At 37.5% G+C, this 18143-nt stretch overlaps 1 protein-coding gene across 1 annotated transcript; it reads right to left on the bottom strand.

Moving 5' to 3' along the window:
* Positions 1-4383: 4383 nt before the first annotated feature.
* Positions 4384-6042, bottom strand: LOC114819610 (GDSL esterase/lipase At4g26790-like). Its single transcript, XM_029088883.2, has 3 exons — positions 5620-6042; positions 4782-5271; positions 4384-4678 (listed from the first exon to the last, which is right to left on the bottom strand). The coding sequence occupies exons 1-3, from the start codon at positions 5983-5985 to the stop codon at positions 4485-4487; spliced, it is 1050 nt and encodes a 349-aa protein (XP_028944716.1). The 5' UTR covers positions 5986-6042; the 3' UTR covers positions 4384-4484.
* Between the last annotated feature and the right edge of the window lie 12101 nt (positions 6043-18143).

Below are 18143 nucleotides of genomic sequence, written 5' to 3'. Positions count from 1 at the left end.
TGATAGTGGATCTTTTCATTAAAGGAGCACTGTAGTTCTATGTGCTTTGAAAAAAAGCCAGTTTTCCAAAGCTACAAATTGCAGCTTCAGCTTTTTCCTTTGATTTCAGCTTATTCTCACAGCAGCTTCCAAAATAAGCTCTTTTTTTTAAGTTTACCAAACACCAAAAACACTCCCAGCTTTTTTTCATAGGAGCTTTTTTTAAAATCACCTCAACCCCAAACTGGGGCTTAATGGTCCAGGTTGGGTCATTCCACACCTTCTTGCTTCCTGAGGTCTTGAATTCACATCACCCGTCTCTCAATATATTGTGTATTAAAAACACCGCCACATAATGTTACTTTGGAATATATCTCACTTCAAGCTATGTTAATACACACACACATCACAATATAAAGTGAGAAATATATATTTGAATAAAATAATCTCTATTATTGATCTCTGACATTACGAAATTGTTTAATGTGTTTCTTTAAACACTCACGCACTCTCTCTCTCTAATCCTTAAACTTGAAACCCTATCTCTACTTTTGCAAACTCATCTTGATCTTCCTATCAGATTGTTACTTTCATCCTATAGAGTCCGACTTGTTGGGTACTACCTGCCTAACAAGGTTTTACAAGGGCCTTTCTCTTTTCTGTTCTTTTTTTGCCGATACAAAGACCTTTCAAGTACGGGAGCTTTATTTCAATGTTCGATCTCTATGGTACGACAGAACCCTGGAAACTATGGAAGCAATTTGGTGAAGACAACTTAGAACCAAGCCAAGATCCACCTATAACAATGCTTGGTACGTTAAGGTCTTTCAAGTACGAGAACCTTATTCCGGTGTCCTTAATGTAGCAAGCATGCTTTTAGTGCCAATATTTATTTCAATCATTGCAAGCTGATAGGGATTTTACCACCTACAAAAGTAAGGATAAAAAACACTTAAAAATACATGCAAGAGAACAAAGTAGTCGTAGTATAAACAGCTCAAGTAAGGTCATTTTTCGTAGGGATTATTTTAAACAATTTATGAAAAATCCTAATCCTAGTTAATTCATTGAAAATAAAGATTGGAAAATGTAGATTTTAAATTTAAAAATAATAAAAACGAATTTTTAATAAAAGTAATTTAGGGAAAGCAACTAATAACCAATTAAAAAGGAAACAAAACAAGAGAAGAGATTTTAAGAAACAAATTTGGAAAAGCACTAGGGTTCCGCCGTCATCCTAACAATCCTACGTAATTCTTCTAATTCCTTATGAATTACACATGCATACTTTGAAGGTTAGATTTTCCTAAAGTATGCCTTACTTGGAACCCCCAACATATAACGTATATCTAATCATGCAATCCGTCCGTGGCGTCCAAATCGAATGTAAACATTTAAGACTCATTAAGTTTTGTGAAAACCTTTTGAAAAACCATATAACTCCTAAGACGTGTCGTCTATCCTAAGTAGTTACACATGTTAACCACAAGAAGCCTTAGTCAATTTTAGGGACAGCCCTCCGCCAAAATTGCATCAAATTACTTTTCTAATTATCCTAAAGGTCGCGAATCACTAAGACAAATAGATAGTTTAAAGCACAGTGATTAACAATCCAAAACTTGCATGCATAAATTCATAAGAAAATTAAGAAGAGGCTACATATTTTTGCTAAGGATCATGGCCTCACCCTAGCAAAAGAAAATTAGCTACACATATTCATAATTATATTAAACTAGAAAAAGAATGAAAACACCTGAAAGTATAAGTCTTGAATTCTCTAAGTTTTTCCCAAAGTCTTCTTCTCAAATCTTCCGTATGTTCTCCCCGAGAAACCCTAGGTCTGCCAAAAGGCTTATTTATACTACTCTAAATAAAACCCTCCTAAATAAAAAGTCTTAGAATAAGACTAGGAAACTAAATAAATTAAAATAAAATAGGAAACATAATCCTAAATTGACTTGGTAAATTTGCCTATAAATCTACACAGCCACGTTCTGGACCCGTATCAGCTCCAAAACTGGGCCAAAATAGCTGGATTTAGAGCTTGGACTATTCTGAACACTTCTCCAGTAGGCCACGAACCCATCTGATGTCATCTTGGGCTCCAAAAACGCAGTTTAAGTCCAGAAACGTTACTTTTCAGCTACGCGCACTGCTCCTTCATTTAATCGCCAGAAAATAACCACCTGGTAGGATAATCCCAAATTTTAACACAAACAAGCCAAGAGACACACGAAAGTCCTCCAATTTGAATTGCTCCAAAATTCATCTGTTTGATCATGTTTTGCTCCAGAGGAAGTCATATATCCTATATTGAAAATATAAAGCAAAGTATCAAAATTCTACCAAAATAATTACCAAATTATACTAAGAATAGGGTAAAATGTATAATATAATATTGACTCATCACAAGCCAATTTTAATCCAAAGAAACTTGTTGATCACTATATGCCTCACATTTGTATGCTATAATTGGGACTTCATAGATTCAAGTTGTAACCCTTGTATGGAGATGTACAACAAGTTGAGCTAACCCAACACAAAATGAACCCAACCCGTTTAAATTTTTGTGGGTTGGGACAAGCACGACATGCACCATGGCTCGAATTGGGTCAAAGATTTTTTGGCACAAAACACAATTAAGCCAATCTTAATGGTTTAGGTCTAGTTAGGTTGGGCCATTAAGCACCTTCTTGCTCCTGAGGTCTTGAATTCACATTACCTGATTACCCCTCTAAATATTGCGACAAATATGTTCTGTGTATTAAAAACTTGTCACATGATGTTACATTTCCATGAATATGTCTCACTTCAAGCTATATTAATATAATAATATATAACAATATATAGTGAATATATATATACACACACACAACATATATTCCAAGTATTTTGAAAAATTTCTCCTAAAGTTGTGCTATTTACACATCCATTTTTACCTCTTACATATTTTTCTTGATTTGACTGTCAGATTGAACGATTTGAAGAAAATCAATGTACAAAATTAACAAAGATGTGTGAGAGATAGAAATGTGTTTGTGAATAGCCCTACCCTTTCTCTAATATAGCTTGCGAAGAAAAGGATGAGAAAAGCGAGGGAGAATAATAGAAGTATTTATATGAGAATAATACTTGACCACTTAAATGATGAGTAGGAGTTCATACTTAAAACTCTTCATTTTTTATTTATAGACTTTCGTGTTTATGATTAGAATCATTCATATTATAAATTTCTCTATAAAGATCATGTCTACAAAAATTCAATTAGAACTAAGGTCGTTTAGTCATCGAATTGTATAAGAACAAATGGACGGAAATGGTAAAAACATTACGAACCGTTTGTCTATTTACTACAATTGATCAACTTAATGATCTTAGTTTTAATTCATTTTTTATAGGGATAATATTTACAAAATGATTTATAATATGACCGGTTTTCATTAGAAGCACAAAGTTCTGTAAATCGAACACGAAATTTTTTGAGTAAAGTCTCCCGCTCATCCTTGAGTACCCCAAGCATTGCTCTTTATATGATCATACGAACTTGAAACTTCATACATTCCAATAAAGTTCCCAAATAATAAACCTATAAATTGCAAGCCTGGCTGGATTAAGGTCAAGGTACGGTACTGCCTAGCGTGAAGGATTTAGAGACAGCAAGCAATTAGACTAGACATCCTCTGTCTGTCTCTGCACGTTTAGGTAAATTATTACCTTCCAATTTTTCCATACCAAATCTCACCAAATTAATCACTGCCATGATCATTGTTATTTTTAACTTTGCGATCTCCTTAATACCAATTTTGAGTTAAACTATTATTTTTAACTCTACACCTTTAGATTGTGTGTTCTTGTGGGAGTTGGTGTTCTGAGAACGGAAGTTGCACTTTTATGTGCAACGCTTTTTTGGAGAACTTATCTCATGCGCATAGTTGCACAAACTTAGATAAGTAGACACAAGAAAGATGGGTACTTAATTATGCATTTTTTTATCTGTTTAGTGCAATATGAAGTTTATGTTCAAATTATAGACATCTCTTTGAACTGGGTAATCGAGTGGTGGGAAAGTTGTGTATATGAATAGTGTAATAGTTTACTGGGTCAATTGTGACGAAAAGTTGAAGAGTGTTTTGTTGGGCTTGAGGTTTCACCCCACGGTAATCTTTTCTCTAAGAAGCATTGTATAATTCTTGGTACCGTATGTCGTAAGAAACCATTTCATGAGTAATTGCAGCCTCAGTCATCCGTTTTAAGTTATGTTCTATTTCATGTCCAGCCCTTTGTACTTGGTATTCAATATGGTTTTGTAGACCTTAATGGTAGTTTTATAAGGTAATATGTTTTTGTTTAAATACTCATCTCATCTGTATGGCATCTCTGTCGGTGTCAAACTTAGACTCGGGAAAAATGAACGATCATATCTTTTATATAAATAATGGGATGGTGCCACAGACAAGACTACTAGAACATAAATTACATACACCGCATTCTATACTTTGTACTTCTCATAGAAATTGAACCAGGTCAGTTTTAAATACATGATCTGCAACAATGGCATTTGTTTTCTCTGTGGGGTGGAAGGCATCCCAGAATACATATTTATTTGGATCTGAACATGTGAACGGGTTTATCTTATTACACAGATAGCTCATCTCGAACATTCCTGTGCCGCAGCAGGCTTTTGCTACATTTTCAAATCCTGCAAAATAGGAAATTTACCGGATTGTTTTTTATGTCATGCACAAAATCTGTAAGTGACAATAGAATTGGAATCATAGTGAAGACAAGACCATAGAACTCACCAAAAAAGGCTGGGTTTCGAATGATTTTTGAGACAATATCGTATGGGTCTGAAAGAACAAGTTGAAATTTAACCAGTTCCTTCTTGAGCTTTTCAACCAATCCCTGCAACTTCTTGTTGAAACTCCTAGCCACATCATTGTACTTCTCATTACAAACACCCCCAGAAATGATATTTGTAGTTCTCTCCAGTGGCACGCAACCCATTGGAGGAAGGCCGCTTATAACCATCTTCCGAGCTCCAAGCTGGTAAAGCTCTCTGATGAAATTTCCAGCAATTCCTAGTAGAAAGTTTTGGTACTCCTCAATGGAAAACTGAGATCGTCTGCGTGAAAATACAAAGTAGTTTTCTAGAAAATCATTAGTTCCTATACTAATCAGGTAAAGTGCTTCTCCCAGAACCTCGTTAGCTTTGTCGTTGCCTAGATAGCGTCGCAGCTTCTTCTGGTATTCCTTATAGTACTCCAGTTCTTTCCAAAGAGGTATCACAGACTGCAAGATTAGTTTAGCAGCTGTAAACAAAACAAGCCTGTATGTCTTTATTTTAACTTTGTATAACTATTCTGATTTGAAACGACACGAAAGCAATAAGATGATTGAAATGATTAGAACTCAGAATTAACTGAGTTTCTGAAAATTGTTGGAAACAACTATTTTATGTTTTTAGATTAGTTTTCCTTGTTCTGTTTTCAATTTGTTGATTCACTCATGCATCAATCAGGTATTGAACCTACGAACTCGCCATTCCACCCCATACCTGAGGGGGGAAGGAGATGTTATTTGGCCCGAAGGTCATTGCCGCATGTTAGGCGTACTAGGTTGAGTCATAATGCGACTTACTAGCACATCAGAAGTAGCATTATCATAGCCAGTTCCGGCAGAGGCAAAGCAAACTCCGGTGGCAAAATCCGAAATGCTATAGGCAGGATCCAAGTATGCAGGTATGGTCGGCTTGATCATAAAACCTTCAGAAAGGAAGTCCGTTGCAAGCCTACCGTTGGAAAACCGGCCAGTAGCCAAGCCTCCATAGAAATTGTGACCGTAGGGTTCAAAGTTGCTCTTTAGGACTGTCGATATCTGGTTGTTGTTCCCTGCATCCACAGTAGAGTCTCCAAACACAATGATTGCTGGAACTCTGGCACACACCATAGAAACCTGCACTAGGAGATGACCTAGGAGGAGCCATTGAGTGGCCTTAACTATCATATTTTCTCTTCTCTCGAACTCACCGGTTTAGAGTATAAAAATGGTGCAGGTTGTTGGTAGGGATGGTTTGAATATATATGAAATGGAAGAACCTCGTAGAAGTGGAGGTTGATGAAGTTTGTTGGAGGTTTAACTTCTGTTGGGGTTGTTGCATGTGGGAGAGTCAATGGTAGAGGAACTGGTAAGGAAAATAGGAGGAATGACCTAATTTGTAGCTGAATCTGAAACCTAATAGATAATTGAGTCATGAGTTGGAGATTCTGGTTTAGGGATGGTACAAAAAGGTGAATATAGATCATGACTCTGGCCTTGTCATAATTGTTTAATTCTTAAACCCCAATGAGAAAGGTAAAAGGATTGAAGGATTAAACAAGGCTAGAGAGAGATATAGGAAAAACAATTTTGTTGGTGTCGTTGTATTTACGCTTTCTGCGTTTTAGGTGATTTTCAGATTTTCAAAATGAGTAGTAGGATTTTAATTTTCTCAAATTGCACTATAAAGTTTCAAAGTCTTGTTAATTTATGTCTTCAGTTTATTTAATGTTATGATTGTACGTTAAAGTAATGATTTGGTGGATGTGGAATCTGTTTCTAGGCTGTATACAAGCAAATTTTGCACCATTGAGACCAAATTGTATGATTGGTTGTACTTTGGGTGTAGCTTCCACGTCAACTCAGAAATAATTCACACGCTTGTCATGTCATCAATTTAACGAAGGATCATAAAGTCAAACAGAAAAAATACACAAATTGATACGAACGTGAAAAGATTGAAACCTACTGACTCATTGTAAACTTCTCCGAGAGTGACTTTTTCAATCATTTGCCAACCAAAAATACTTTCAACGTTGTTCCCTTAAAAACTTGAGAAGTGTTTTCGAGTCATGGAATTTCTTTGGGTTTATTTTTTCTTTTTCATGCCCAAATTTATGGACCATGGATCCACATATTGCTTATACTATACTGGCCCACATACTGGAGTATATTATTAGGCCCAAATGCTAGTGGTCATGTTGTCTAGAATATGTTGGGAACCCTGTTAACCATCCTATAAATGTTAAAAAGCTCATGAAAACTACTTATGATGCTTCTGGCAACTTTACTTGCACCCAAGGCTTTCGTAATATTATTCTTTATTTTTTTATTTTTTTTATTTTAAGAGACGATATTAATTCATAGAATAATAAAATGAGTACTATAAGTGATGAGCTGCCATTTCAAGCTCGAGAATTACAGCCTGAAAACAAAATATTCAAAATGATATCAGGTGGTTCTTCAAATCATGAACAAGAAACCAAACTTGCAACAACATAACGTGCCAAACGGTGAGCACCTTCATTGTTTTGGGGGCGAGTATGGGCCATAGTTGCTCCAGTGATCAAAGACAGCAAGACCTTTGAATCTTCCACGATGATCCTGATGGGGGAGTCATTTAGAAGCTCACAATGAAGAACTGAAACAATCTGGAGTGCATCACTCTCAATAACAATATTAAGAAATCGCCTTTGAACTGCCAACAACAACCCATCCCTTACCGCAAGAGCTTCGATATAGAGGGGCAAGGAAACGTACTTAAAAATAGCAAATCTTGCTGCTACAAACATACCCCGATGGTCCCGGATCACAATTCCTACACCACCCAATTTCACAGACTCCCTCCACGCACCATCGACATTGATTTTGATATGGTTCAGCTGGGGTCTAATCCAACGGGAAACGATATGAGAGGTGGAACTATAGCTGGTGGCTGCCACCGATCCCTAAAAGTCCATCCACTAGCTAATAGCTCTGGCAACAACATGATCAGGTTTTTTCGATTTTCCGTTCCAAAGCATAGCATTCCAAGCCCCCCAGATGGCCCACCAAACCATAAGGCTGTTGAATAAGTGGCCAAGTGGCCAAATGGAGAACAAAACAAAAAAAGCTTTTGGCTATTAAACAAATCAAAAGAAAAAAAGAACAACATGATTATGTTTCTTCCTTGTTTTGAGGAGAAAAAAAGGGTATTTTGTCTAAAGTTTTTTTCTTTGGCATATGTGAAAAGTCACGGGAATGGCTGCAGAAAAACATAGAGCAGGAAATAAAGAAAAGGAGAGAATTGGTTGTTGTGCTCCCACTTGTTGCATTTGGTAATGAAAGAAACCGAGAGAGAAGCAGAAAAATAAAAGGCAGCAGCCCCATTTTGAAGAGAAGAAGAAGGTGATCTTTTCTTTGGTCAGTAATCATCCACCAAGGTAGTTGTTGTTGTAATAGCTTTGAGCTTTGTATAGAGAAGAAATTAATCACTATATTTCTTTCTCTATTTGTTTCTTTGGTGTGTGAGAGCTATTGGTTGTATTGGGTTTTTTGGGTTGTGAGATTGCCAACACTTTGTAAACTTCCATTTGGTTGATAGTGGATTATTGGGTGAGCTCCTACTGCTCCGAGGACGTACTCCAGTTACACTGACTGAGGACGTACTCCAGTTACACTGACTGTTGAGGAACCTCGTTAAAATCTTGGTGTCTTTTATATTTTGTTCTTGCATTCCATTTGATATATTTCCTGTGGGTTAGCTTGAGTTGGTTCCATAAGGTTTGGTGCTATCCTAGCACAACAATTGGTATCAGAGCACTGGTTGCTCTTGGGTACTGTCTAGTTGCCAAAGATGTTAGACGGGCAAGATGAGAATCCTTTTGGAAGCAACTCCGGGTTTGCAAGAACTACGATGCAAAATGCAAAGTTTAAAGTGGTAAAGTTTGATGGCACAAACAACTTCGGGATGTAGCAATGTGAGGTCAAAGATGTGCTGGCTCAACAAGATCTACTTGCCGCTTTGGGAGAGAAGCCGGAAGTTATGTCGAAGCCGGAATAGGAGAAATTAAATTTGTGGGCTTGCTCTTCAATTCGGTTATGCCTTGCAAAAACTCAGAAGTATTTTGTGATGCGGGAGACATTAGCAAGTGTGTTGTAGCAAAAATTGGAAGACAAGTATATGACGAAGAGTGCAGAGAATCGGCTACACTTGAAGAAAAAGCTCTACCGCTTCCAATACAAAGAAGGTACAAAAATGATTAGACACTTGATGCTTTTAATAAGTTGATTGCCGACTTGTTAAATTTAGATGAGGATACTAAGGATGAAGATAAGGCTTTAATATTGTTGAATTCCTTACCGGACTCTTATGAGCATTTTGTTACCACTATTATGCATGGTAAAGAAACTGTAAAATTTGAAGATGTGTCAAATGCCTTGATGAATTATGAAATAAGGCATAGAGATAAGAACCATGTTAGTACCTCTGAAGCTTTATTTGTTAGAGGTAGATCATCGGAGAGAAGATCATCTTCTAGTAGGAAAAAATCACAGTCTCGACCTAGAGGAAACTCTAAAGGTAGAAAACCTTTGGAAATGGATGAATGTGCCTTTTGTCGTAATAAGGGCCATTGGAAGAAAGATTGTCCTAGATTGAAGACCAAGGGCAAAGAAAGTTCTGAAGCTAATGTTGCTGAGGTTGAAACAGATTTTTCTGATTTTGCTTTAACCACTTGCTCATCATTTGATTGTGCTACTAAGTGGGTGTTGGATACGGGTTTTACTTATCATATGACTCCTCACAAGGATTGGTTTTCAAGCTTGAAAGAGTTTGATGGTGGCGTTGTGTTCATGGGAGATGACAATCCTTGCACAACAAAAGGGATTGGTACAGTTCGTTTGAAGTTGCATGATGGCATGGTTAAAGAGTTGACCGGTGTTTGATATGTACCGAATTTGAAGAAAAATCTTATTTCTTTGGGTACTTTGGAATCCAAGGGCTTCAGGTTTCATTCAGATGGATAGACATTGAAAGTTACTTATGGTGCACTTGTTGTGATGAAAGCTCCTCGATGTGGCCATTTGTATTTATTGCAAGGAAGCACTGTGATAGGTGAAGCATCTGTAGTCTCAGAAAATATGGGCACATCCGATTCTGATACTACTAGACTATGGCATATGAGATTAGGTCATGCCGGTGAGAAAGCTCTACAAGGGCTTGTGAAACAAGGTCTTCTAAAATGTGCCACGACTTGTAAGCTTGATTTCTGCGAGCATTGTGTCTTGGGGAAACAAACTAGAGTGAAGTTTGGTACTGTTGTACATCAGATGAATGGCATTCTTGATTATGTGCATTTGGATGTTTGGGGTCCTACCAAGACTCCCTCTTTGAGTGGTAGACATTGGTTCGTGACCTTTGTTAATGATTATTCAAGAATGTCTTAGGTCTACACTATGAAGCACAAGAGTGAGGTATTAAGCATTTTCTTGGGTTGGAAGAAAATGGTTGAGAACCAGACTGGGAGAAAGATTAAGGTTTTGAGATCGGATAATGGTGGTGAATACACATCCGACCATTTCTTGAAAGTTTGCAAAGAAGAAAGGATTGTAAGACATTTCAGTGTTAAGGGAACTCCACAACAAAATGGAGTTGCAGAAAGATTGAATCGAACCTTGCTTGAGAAGGTTAGATGTATGTTGTCTCAGTCGGGTTTAAGCAAGTCATTTTGGGCAGAGGCAGTTAATTATGCATGTCACATCATCAACCGGTTACCCTCAGCTGCTGTTCAGGGTAAGACACCAATGGAGGTATGGACTAGAAAACCTTCTTCTGATTATGACTATATCCGTATTTTTGGTTCACCTGCTTATTTTCATGTGACTGAAAATAAACTTGATCCTAGAGCCAAAAAGGCTATCTTTCTTGGTTTTAGTAGTGGTGTCAAAGGTTACAGGTTGTGGTGCCCAGAGATGAAAAAACTTGTAATCAGCAGAGATGTGACATTTGATGAAGAAAGTATGTACAAAGTCTCTGAGAAGAATGTGAAAGATGTCCAATAGGTGGAGCTTGAGAAAGTTGCCTTTGGTACTTCAAATCCTATTTTCGCTGATGTTGAAGCCACTACAAGTGAAGAAGTTGGAGACCATGAGGATGTTGAACAAGTTGAACTTGAAGATTCTATTCAAGTTGAAGAGGAAGTTTCACCTCAAGAGTCTATTGCCAAGAACAGAGGAAAGAGACAAATTACCAAGCCAGCTCGGTATAGTGACTGTTTCTTTTGCTCTTCCTATTATCACTGATGAGATTCCATCCAATTTTGAGGAAGCTATTGAGAGTGAAGAAAAGGAGAGGTGGTGCAATGGCATGGGTGATGAGATGAATTCTCTCTTGAAGAACAAGACTTGGGAGTTAGCTAAATTGCCTAAGGGCAAGAAAGCTATCGGTTGCAAATGGGTGTATGCCAAGAAGGAAGATGCTGATGAGAAAAGCAATGTGAGATTCAAAGCAAGATTAGTTGCTAAAGGGTATGTACAAAATGAGGGCATTGACTACAATGAAATCTTTTCTCCGGTTGTGAAACACTCCTCAATTCGCATTATGTTAGCTCTTATTGCACAGTATGATCTTGAACTTGAGCAACTTGATGTGAAGACGGCTTTCCTACATGGTGATTTGAATGAAGAGATTTATATGTGTCAACCGGATGGGTATATAGTGAAAGGGAAGGAGAATTTGTTTTGCAAATTGAAGAAATCACTTTATGGCTTGAAGCAATCTCCAAGGCAATGGTATTTGAGGTTTGATAAATTTATGAAAGGCCAAAATTATTCTAGAAGTCAATATGATCATAGTGTGTACTTCAAAAAGTTGCAAGATGGGTCTTTCATTTATTTGTTGATATATGTTGATGATATGTTGATTGCATCAAAGAATGTTGAAGAGATTGAAAAATTAAAGAAGCAAATGAAGAATGCGTTTGAGATGAAGGATCTTGGTGAAGCGAAGAAGATCCTTGGCATGGAGATCACTAGAGATAGAGAGAAGGGTTTGGTCAATTTGAATCAAAGACAATACCTTGAGAAGTTGATTCGGAAGTTTGGAGTTCATGATTCAACCAAACCGGTTAGTACCCCTTTGGCTCCTCATTTTAAATTGAGTTCTCTACAATGTTCTAAAACTGATAAAAAGAAACTGCAAATGAAAAATATACCATATGCAAATTTGGTTGGTAGTTTGATGTATGCAATGGTATGCTCTAGACCGGATATTGCTCATGCAGTTGGCATGGTGAATCGATATATGCATAATCCAGGTAAAGAGCATTGGCAAGTAGCTAAGTGGATATTGAGGTATCTCCATGGTACTCGAGATGTTGGTTTATGCTTTGAGAGAGATGACTCTAGCATTGGCCATTTTGCAGTTGGTTATGTTGATTCAGATTATGCAAGTGATCTAGATGGAAGGAAGTCTACTACAGGCTATATGTTTACTATGGCTAAAGGGCCAGTTTGTTGGAGGTCCATTTTGCAGTCGTATGTTGCCTTATCTACTACAGAGGCTGAATATATGACAGTTGCTGAAGCTATAAAGGAGGCCATTTGGATACATGGGCTGATTAGAGATTTGGGGGTTCATCAGAAGCAGGTGGAGGTACATTGTGATAGTTAGAGTGCCATTTATTTGGCTAAGTATCAGGTTCATCATGCGAGGACCAAGCACATAGATGTGCGTTATCACTTTGTTCATGAAATTGTTGGTGAAGGGGAAATCATTCTCCAGAAGATTCCAACTAAAGACAACCTCGCTGATATGTTGACTAAGGTTGTTGGTGTAGCCAAACTTGTTCATTGCTTGAACTTGGCTCACATTTTGCCTATATAAAGAATGCGTTGAACAGTAGGAGTTTTGGAGCATTTGGCTCGGCATGAGTTGTTCTCTTGCTAGTGTTTGGGAGTGATGTTGTGTGTTAATTGTGTTGGTTGGCTTATCATTGCGTTTTTCGGAACTTGGCCAAGGTGGAGATTGTTGAATAAGTGGCCAAGTGGAGAACAAAACAAAAAAAACTTTTGGCTATTAAACAAATCAAAAGAAAAAAAAAGACAACATGATTATGTTTCTTCCTTGTTTTGGGGAGAAAAAAAGGGCATTTTGTCTAAAGTTTTTTTCTTTGGCATATGTAAAAAGTCACGGGAATGGCTGCAGAAAAACATAGAGTAGCAAATAAAGAAAGGGAGAGAATTGGTTGTTATGCTCCCACTTGTTGCATTTGGTAATGAAAGAAACCGAGAGAGAAGCAGAAAAATAAAAGGCAGCAACCCCATTTTGAAGAGAAGAAAAAGGTGATCTTTTCTTTGGTTAGTAATCATCCACCAAGGTAGTTGTTGTTGTAATAGCTTTGAGTTTTGTATAGAGAAGAAATTAATCACTATATTTCTTTCTTTATTTGTTTCTTTGGTGTGTGAGAGCTATTGGTTGTATTGGGTTTTTTGGGTTGTGAGATTGCCAACACTTTGTAAACTTCCATTTGGTTGATAGTGGATTATTAGGTGAGCTCCTACTGCTCCGAGGACGTACTCCAATTACACTGATTGAGGACATACTCCAGTTACATTGATTGTTGAGGAACCTCGTTAAAATCTTAGTGTCTTTTATATTTTGTTCTTGCATTCCATTTGATATATTTCCTGTGGGTTAGCTTGAGTTGGTTCCATAAGGTTTGGTGCTATCCTAGCACAACAAAGGCAGAGATCAAAGTTTGATGGGCTGAGGGTGGAAGCCAAGAAAAACCCCATTCGGCCATGACAGATGAACACTGCCCTCCCGAGGGAGGTTTCCCGATGGCAGTAGATAACCACGCACAAGAGGCATAGCAGCAATCCTTGATCAGATGAATGGAGGATTCCACATGCCCATTTCATAGAACACATGACAGTTCGGTATTGATATGGTGCATATTCAGATTTGCCCTTGAAGGGATAATGTCACGGCAAAACCTCCATGCACATAGCTTTACTTTGGGAGGGATCCTCGCTGCCCATATTTTCTTCCAGAGATCAGCGGATGTGTTGGGATCTGATGAAGAAGCCGCCACTTCACCACTACTTTGCCATCTCCACGCAATCTGATAAGCACTTTTAACCGAAAATTTACCCTTCTTATCAAAGTGCCAAGTAAGCTTGTCCTCAGGTTTGGGAATACTCAATGGCATAGACACAATAGCATCAACTTCCCATTCAGAAAATATGGACTTCAGAATCAGGAAATTCCAGATGTGTGACTGCTGGCAAATCAGTCGGTTGGCAAGAGTAATGTTGCAGCCCATTAGTTTTGTTGAGAATATCCTGAATCGAGAAGGAATTGGAATCCAAGGATCCTCCCAAATTTTAATCTCATTACCAGTACCAACCCGCCAACGGGAGCCTCGAGCAATAACTGGTCTCGCTGCACAAATGCTCCTCCAACCATACGAAGCATTATTTTTAACCTTAGCCTTCATAAAAGATCCATTGGGGGTAATACTTTGCCTTCAAAGTTCATGCCACCAGGGAGTGATGCTCATAAATCAATCTCCACCCCTGTTTCGTCAACAGACTAAGGTTAAAAGCATGCATATTTCTGAAACCCAAGCCACCCTCCCACTTAGGAGCACATATTTTCTCCCAAGAAAGCCAATGAATCTTCTTGGAATCATCAACCCCGTTCCACCAGAATGCAGCCACCATTCGGTTTAGATCGTTGTAAAAATTATTGGGAAGAAGAAAGCAATGCATAGTATATAGCGGATGGCTTGTGCCACAACTTTAACAAGAAGCATGTGGCTGACCGCGTTAAGGAGTTTGCCTTTCCACCCCTGCAACCTCTTCCATATTCGTTCCTTAATATGATCAAATCAAGCCTTCTTACTTCGAGCCACGAGAGTAGGAATACCCAAGCTTGTATCAAAACAGGCTTCCTTAATATTATTTTGAAATTGCAGAAAAATTGGAATATTTGTTTAGTGTTAAATGTTGCAATGGCTGGGATAGGCTTGTATCAACTTCCCCCAATTGTTCAGTTCTCGGACAAGTGGAAGATACGAAAGCATTTCTCCCCTCGGTCACTGAAGACTTAGTGAACCATGTCCGCCATCAAGCCAGCCAACACTGCAGCACATCGGCTAGCCCGCTATAACTTATCAATTGGTAGTCAATGTGAGTGGGCTGCAACCCCCCGGCCCCGAACTTTATTTTGAATCTTCTTGTCGAGGATTGCATGTAACCTCTTAGTTTTGAAGTTTTTTTGGTTAACTCTTGATGTACTACCTGAACTAAAGCCAGATTGGGTTTTCCAACCAATGATGAATACTATCGATCGTTATTGTCAAAAACTTTCCTGCAAAATCACGTAAGCCGGATTCTACTAAAATATATATATTCATATGTTCAGTATATGGTTTGGGAATTAAATTTATCTTTGGTGAAAAGTAACATTTATGATTTGGGAAAGGGAAAGGGAGATTTTCTTGCAAAATTATCAGAACATGCTCACAATTGTGTTCTTTTCATGCTTTTAATCGCCTTTCCTACTACTCACAGGCATGACTACTTTTCCGACATCGAAGCAGCTGTAGCAATTCAGTAGGTACATTTGTTGTGCTATGATAGCACCAAACCAAATGGAACCAACTCAAACTAACCCACAAGAAATATATCAAATGAAATGCAAGAACAAAAATAGAAAAAAGACACCAAGATTTTAATAAGGTTCCTCAATAGTCAGTGTAACTAGAGTACGTCATTGGAGCAGTAGGAGCTCACCCAATAATCCACTTCAACCAAATAGGAGTTTACAAAGTGTTGGCAATCTCACAACCCAAAACCCCAATACACCTAATAACTCTCACTCTCCAAAGAAACAAATAGATAAGGAAATATAATGAATAATTTCCTCTCTATACAAAGTTTAAAGCTAATACACAAATACAACTTTGATTGAATGAGTACTAACCAACTGAGAGGTGCACACTTTCTTTTTCTCTCCAAAAAGGGGTTGCGGCACTTTCTTCTTTTCTTTTTCGATTGCTCAAAAATGAAGGCAGCTGCTGCTGCCAGTTAAAACCTTAGCCACAGTCGTGGCTTTTCACATGGGCCAAAGAAGAAAGGCCCTTTAAATGGGCTGCTAGGCTTATAAATAAAGGTCCACTACAATTTGGTCATATATTCAACAACATTGGGTTCATGCTACAAGCTTTTCTATATTTTGATTTAATTCTTCTCTTGGAACCTGAAATTTGAAATATATGACGAGATTGTTCATCCGTTGTAGTTTCTATCATCTTTAGCTTGAAATTTTGGATTCTGAGTATTTTCAATTGCCTACCTTGAATGTTGTTTTTTTTTTTTGTGCAATGATCGATTTAACTAATGAGTGTGGTGTTATTGTTTTATCATTCGATGGTGTTTTGCGATTTGTAGTTTTGTGTTAAAATGAATAATGTGCATGTGAGACAACCGCAATTTACTTGTTTTTTTTTATACAAACGATATTACGGGAACAGAAACGAACTTAGAAGTTTAGGCGTAATTTTGAAAATTTTTAACGCAATTTTCTTATTCACGTCAAGAAAACATAACCTTGGTCTTGCCCCTTCAACTAATTTACATCTTTACCAATTTCACTCACAAACCCTAATTCAATGGGCAATGAAAAAGTGTGTAAACAACTTGTTCCATATTTGTTTACACATAGGATACACCATTGAGGCGACGAGCAAGGAGGATGCATACTGAACCATGACAAAAGTATTAACCTTGGCGTGCGCAACAAGCAAGGACAAATTCTTAACTCTCGACAACGGCCTCTCGAAAGAAATGTCTACTTTTTCAACCACCAGATTCTGAAAACGGATAGCTCTAGGGTTCCCGCCAAGTACACGCAGGAGACATAAAAAAAAGAATTATTTCACTATTCATGTGTGTACTATACACTTGCATAGTATAAATCAAAATAAATTCAATTATGGGTGAGTTCGGTTTCATTCGGTTTAGTTTTTGTCAAAATTGAAAATTGAAAACTAGTAAAAATTTGAAATAATTTCAATTAGGGGTAGGTTGGTTTGATTCAGTTTGGTTTTTGGCCAAAACCAAAAATCAAACCGAAACTACTATTCGCTTAAGTTTTTTTCACTTTTTTCGAAACGATTCATTTTCGATTTTGTTTTTTCCAATTCGATATGATCTTGGTTCAAAAACTTGAAAATTGGTTTTTAAATTAAAAAAAATTTTGATTTAAGTCCTAATTTTTTTATTTATTATTATACTTGATGTATCGGGCCGTATTTCTAGCACATTAAAAAAAAAAAATTATACCCAACTCACCATCCCCCCCGGTCTCTCCACACCGGTCCACCATGCATGGCCGGCCTCCCTCCCTATCTTTTTATTCATTTTTGTTATAATTGTTTGTTTTAGGCTTAATTGTAGAATGGCCCATGAATTTTACCCCTAATTTAATTTTATTCCTTGAACTTTAACATTAGTTTATTTAGTCTTCGAACTTAACAATGTGTTGTACCATTGGTCCTCTCAATAACGCCGTCTATTTTTTCAATAAATTTACGAGTATATGAAAAAGTAAAAAAAAAAAAAAAACCTAAAATAATCAATGTTTTTTATGTGTAAGAAAATTGAATATATAGGACTTTTTTTCCTTAGTTCAATATGTGATTTTTTAGTTGTTTAAGTTCAGCTATAGTTTGATCTCCTACCAACTTTGAAATTGCATTGCCTAATATTTACAAGTTGCTAAAGTCTAACCATTTTCAATGTATTTTTATAGTTCAAGTTTCATTTTGTTTTAAGTTTTAGATATCAATTTATAAATTTTAATTTAATTTTTAGCTTCTTCTATTGTTTTTCGAAGTTTTAAGTTGAAGTTCTAATATACCCCTAGATTTAAACCCAAAAAAAAAAAGAAGAAGACAACATTAATGTAACATCCCACATCTCCCAATGGAGTGGATCATGTAAGCCTTATATGTATATTCCCATCTCTACCTAGCATGAGGCCTTTTGGGAGCTCACTGGCTTCGGGTTACATCAGAATTCCGAAGTTAAGCGAGTTTGCGCGAGAGCAATCCCATGATAGGTGACCTACTAGGAAGTGCTCGTGTGAGTTCCTAGAAACAAAACCGTAAGGGCGTGGTCAGGGCCCAAAGCGTGAGGGTGTGGTCAGGGCCCAAAGCGGATAATATCGTGCTACGGTGGAGTCAAGCCCGGGATATGGTGGCGGCCCGGGGCTGGACGTGACAATTTGGTATCAGAGCCAATCTTTAGCCGGAAGTGTGCTGAAGAGGACGTCGGGCCCCTAAGGGGGGTGGATTATA

Source organism: Malus domestica, chromosome 11 (genome assembly GCF_042453785.1).
Source record: "Malus domestica chromosome 11, GDT2T_hap1".
Lineage (NCBI taxonomy): Eukaryota > Viridiplantae > Streptophyta > Magnoliopsida > Rosales > Rosaceae > Malus > Malus domestica.
The sequence above is the reverse complement of the archived record's forward strand: the minus strand, read 5'-3'. Positions and strand labels throughout refer to the sequence as shown.

Excerpts from the sequence above, each read along its gene's own strand:
- LOC114819610 (XM_029088883.2), bottom strand. The coding sequence starts at position 5,985 with ATGATAGTTAAGGCCACTCAATGGCTCCTCCTAGGTCATCTCCTAGTG. Across the intron at positions 5,272-5,619 it reads ATGCTACTTCTGATGTGCTA|TCTGTGATACCTCTTTGGAA; the intron begins GTAAGTCGCATT and ends CTAATCTTGCAG. Across the intron at positions 4,679-4,781 it reads TCGAAACCCAGCCTTTTTTG|GATTTGAAAATGTAGCAAAA; the intron begins GTGAGTTCTATG and ends CCTATTTTGCAG.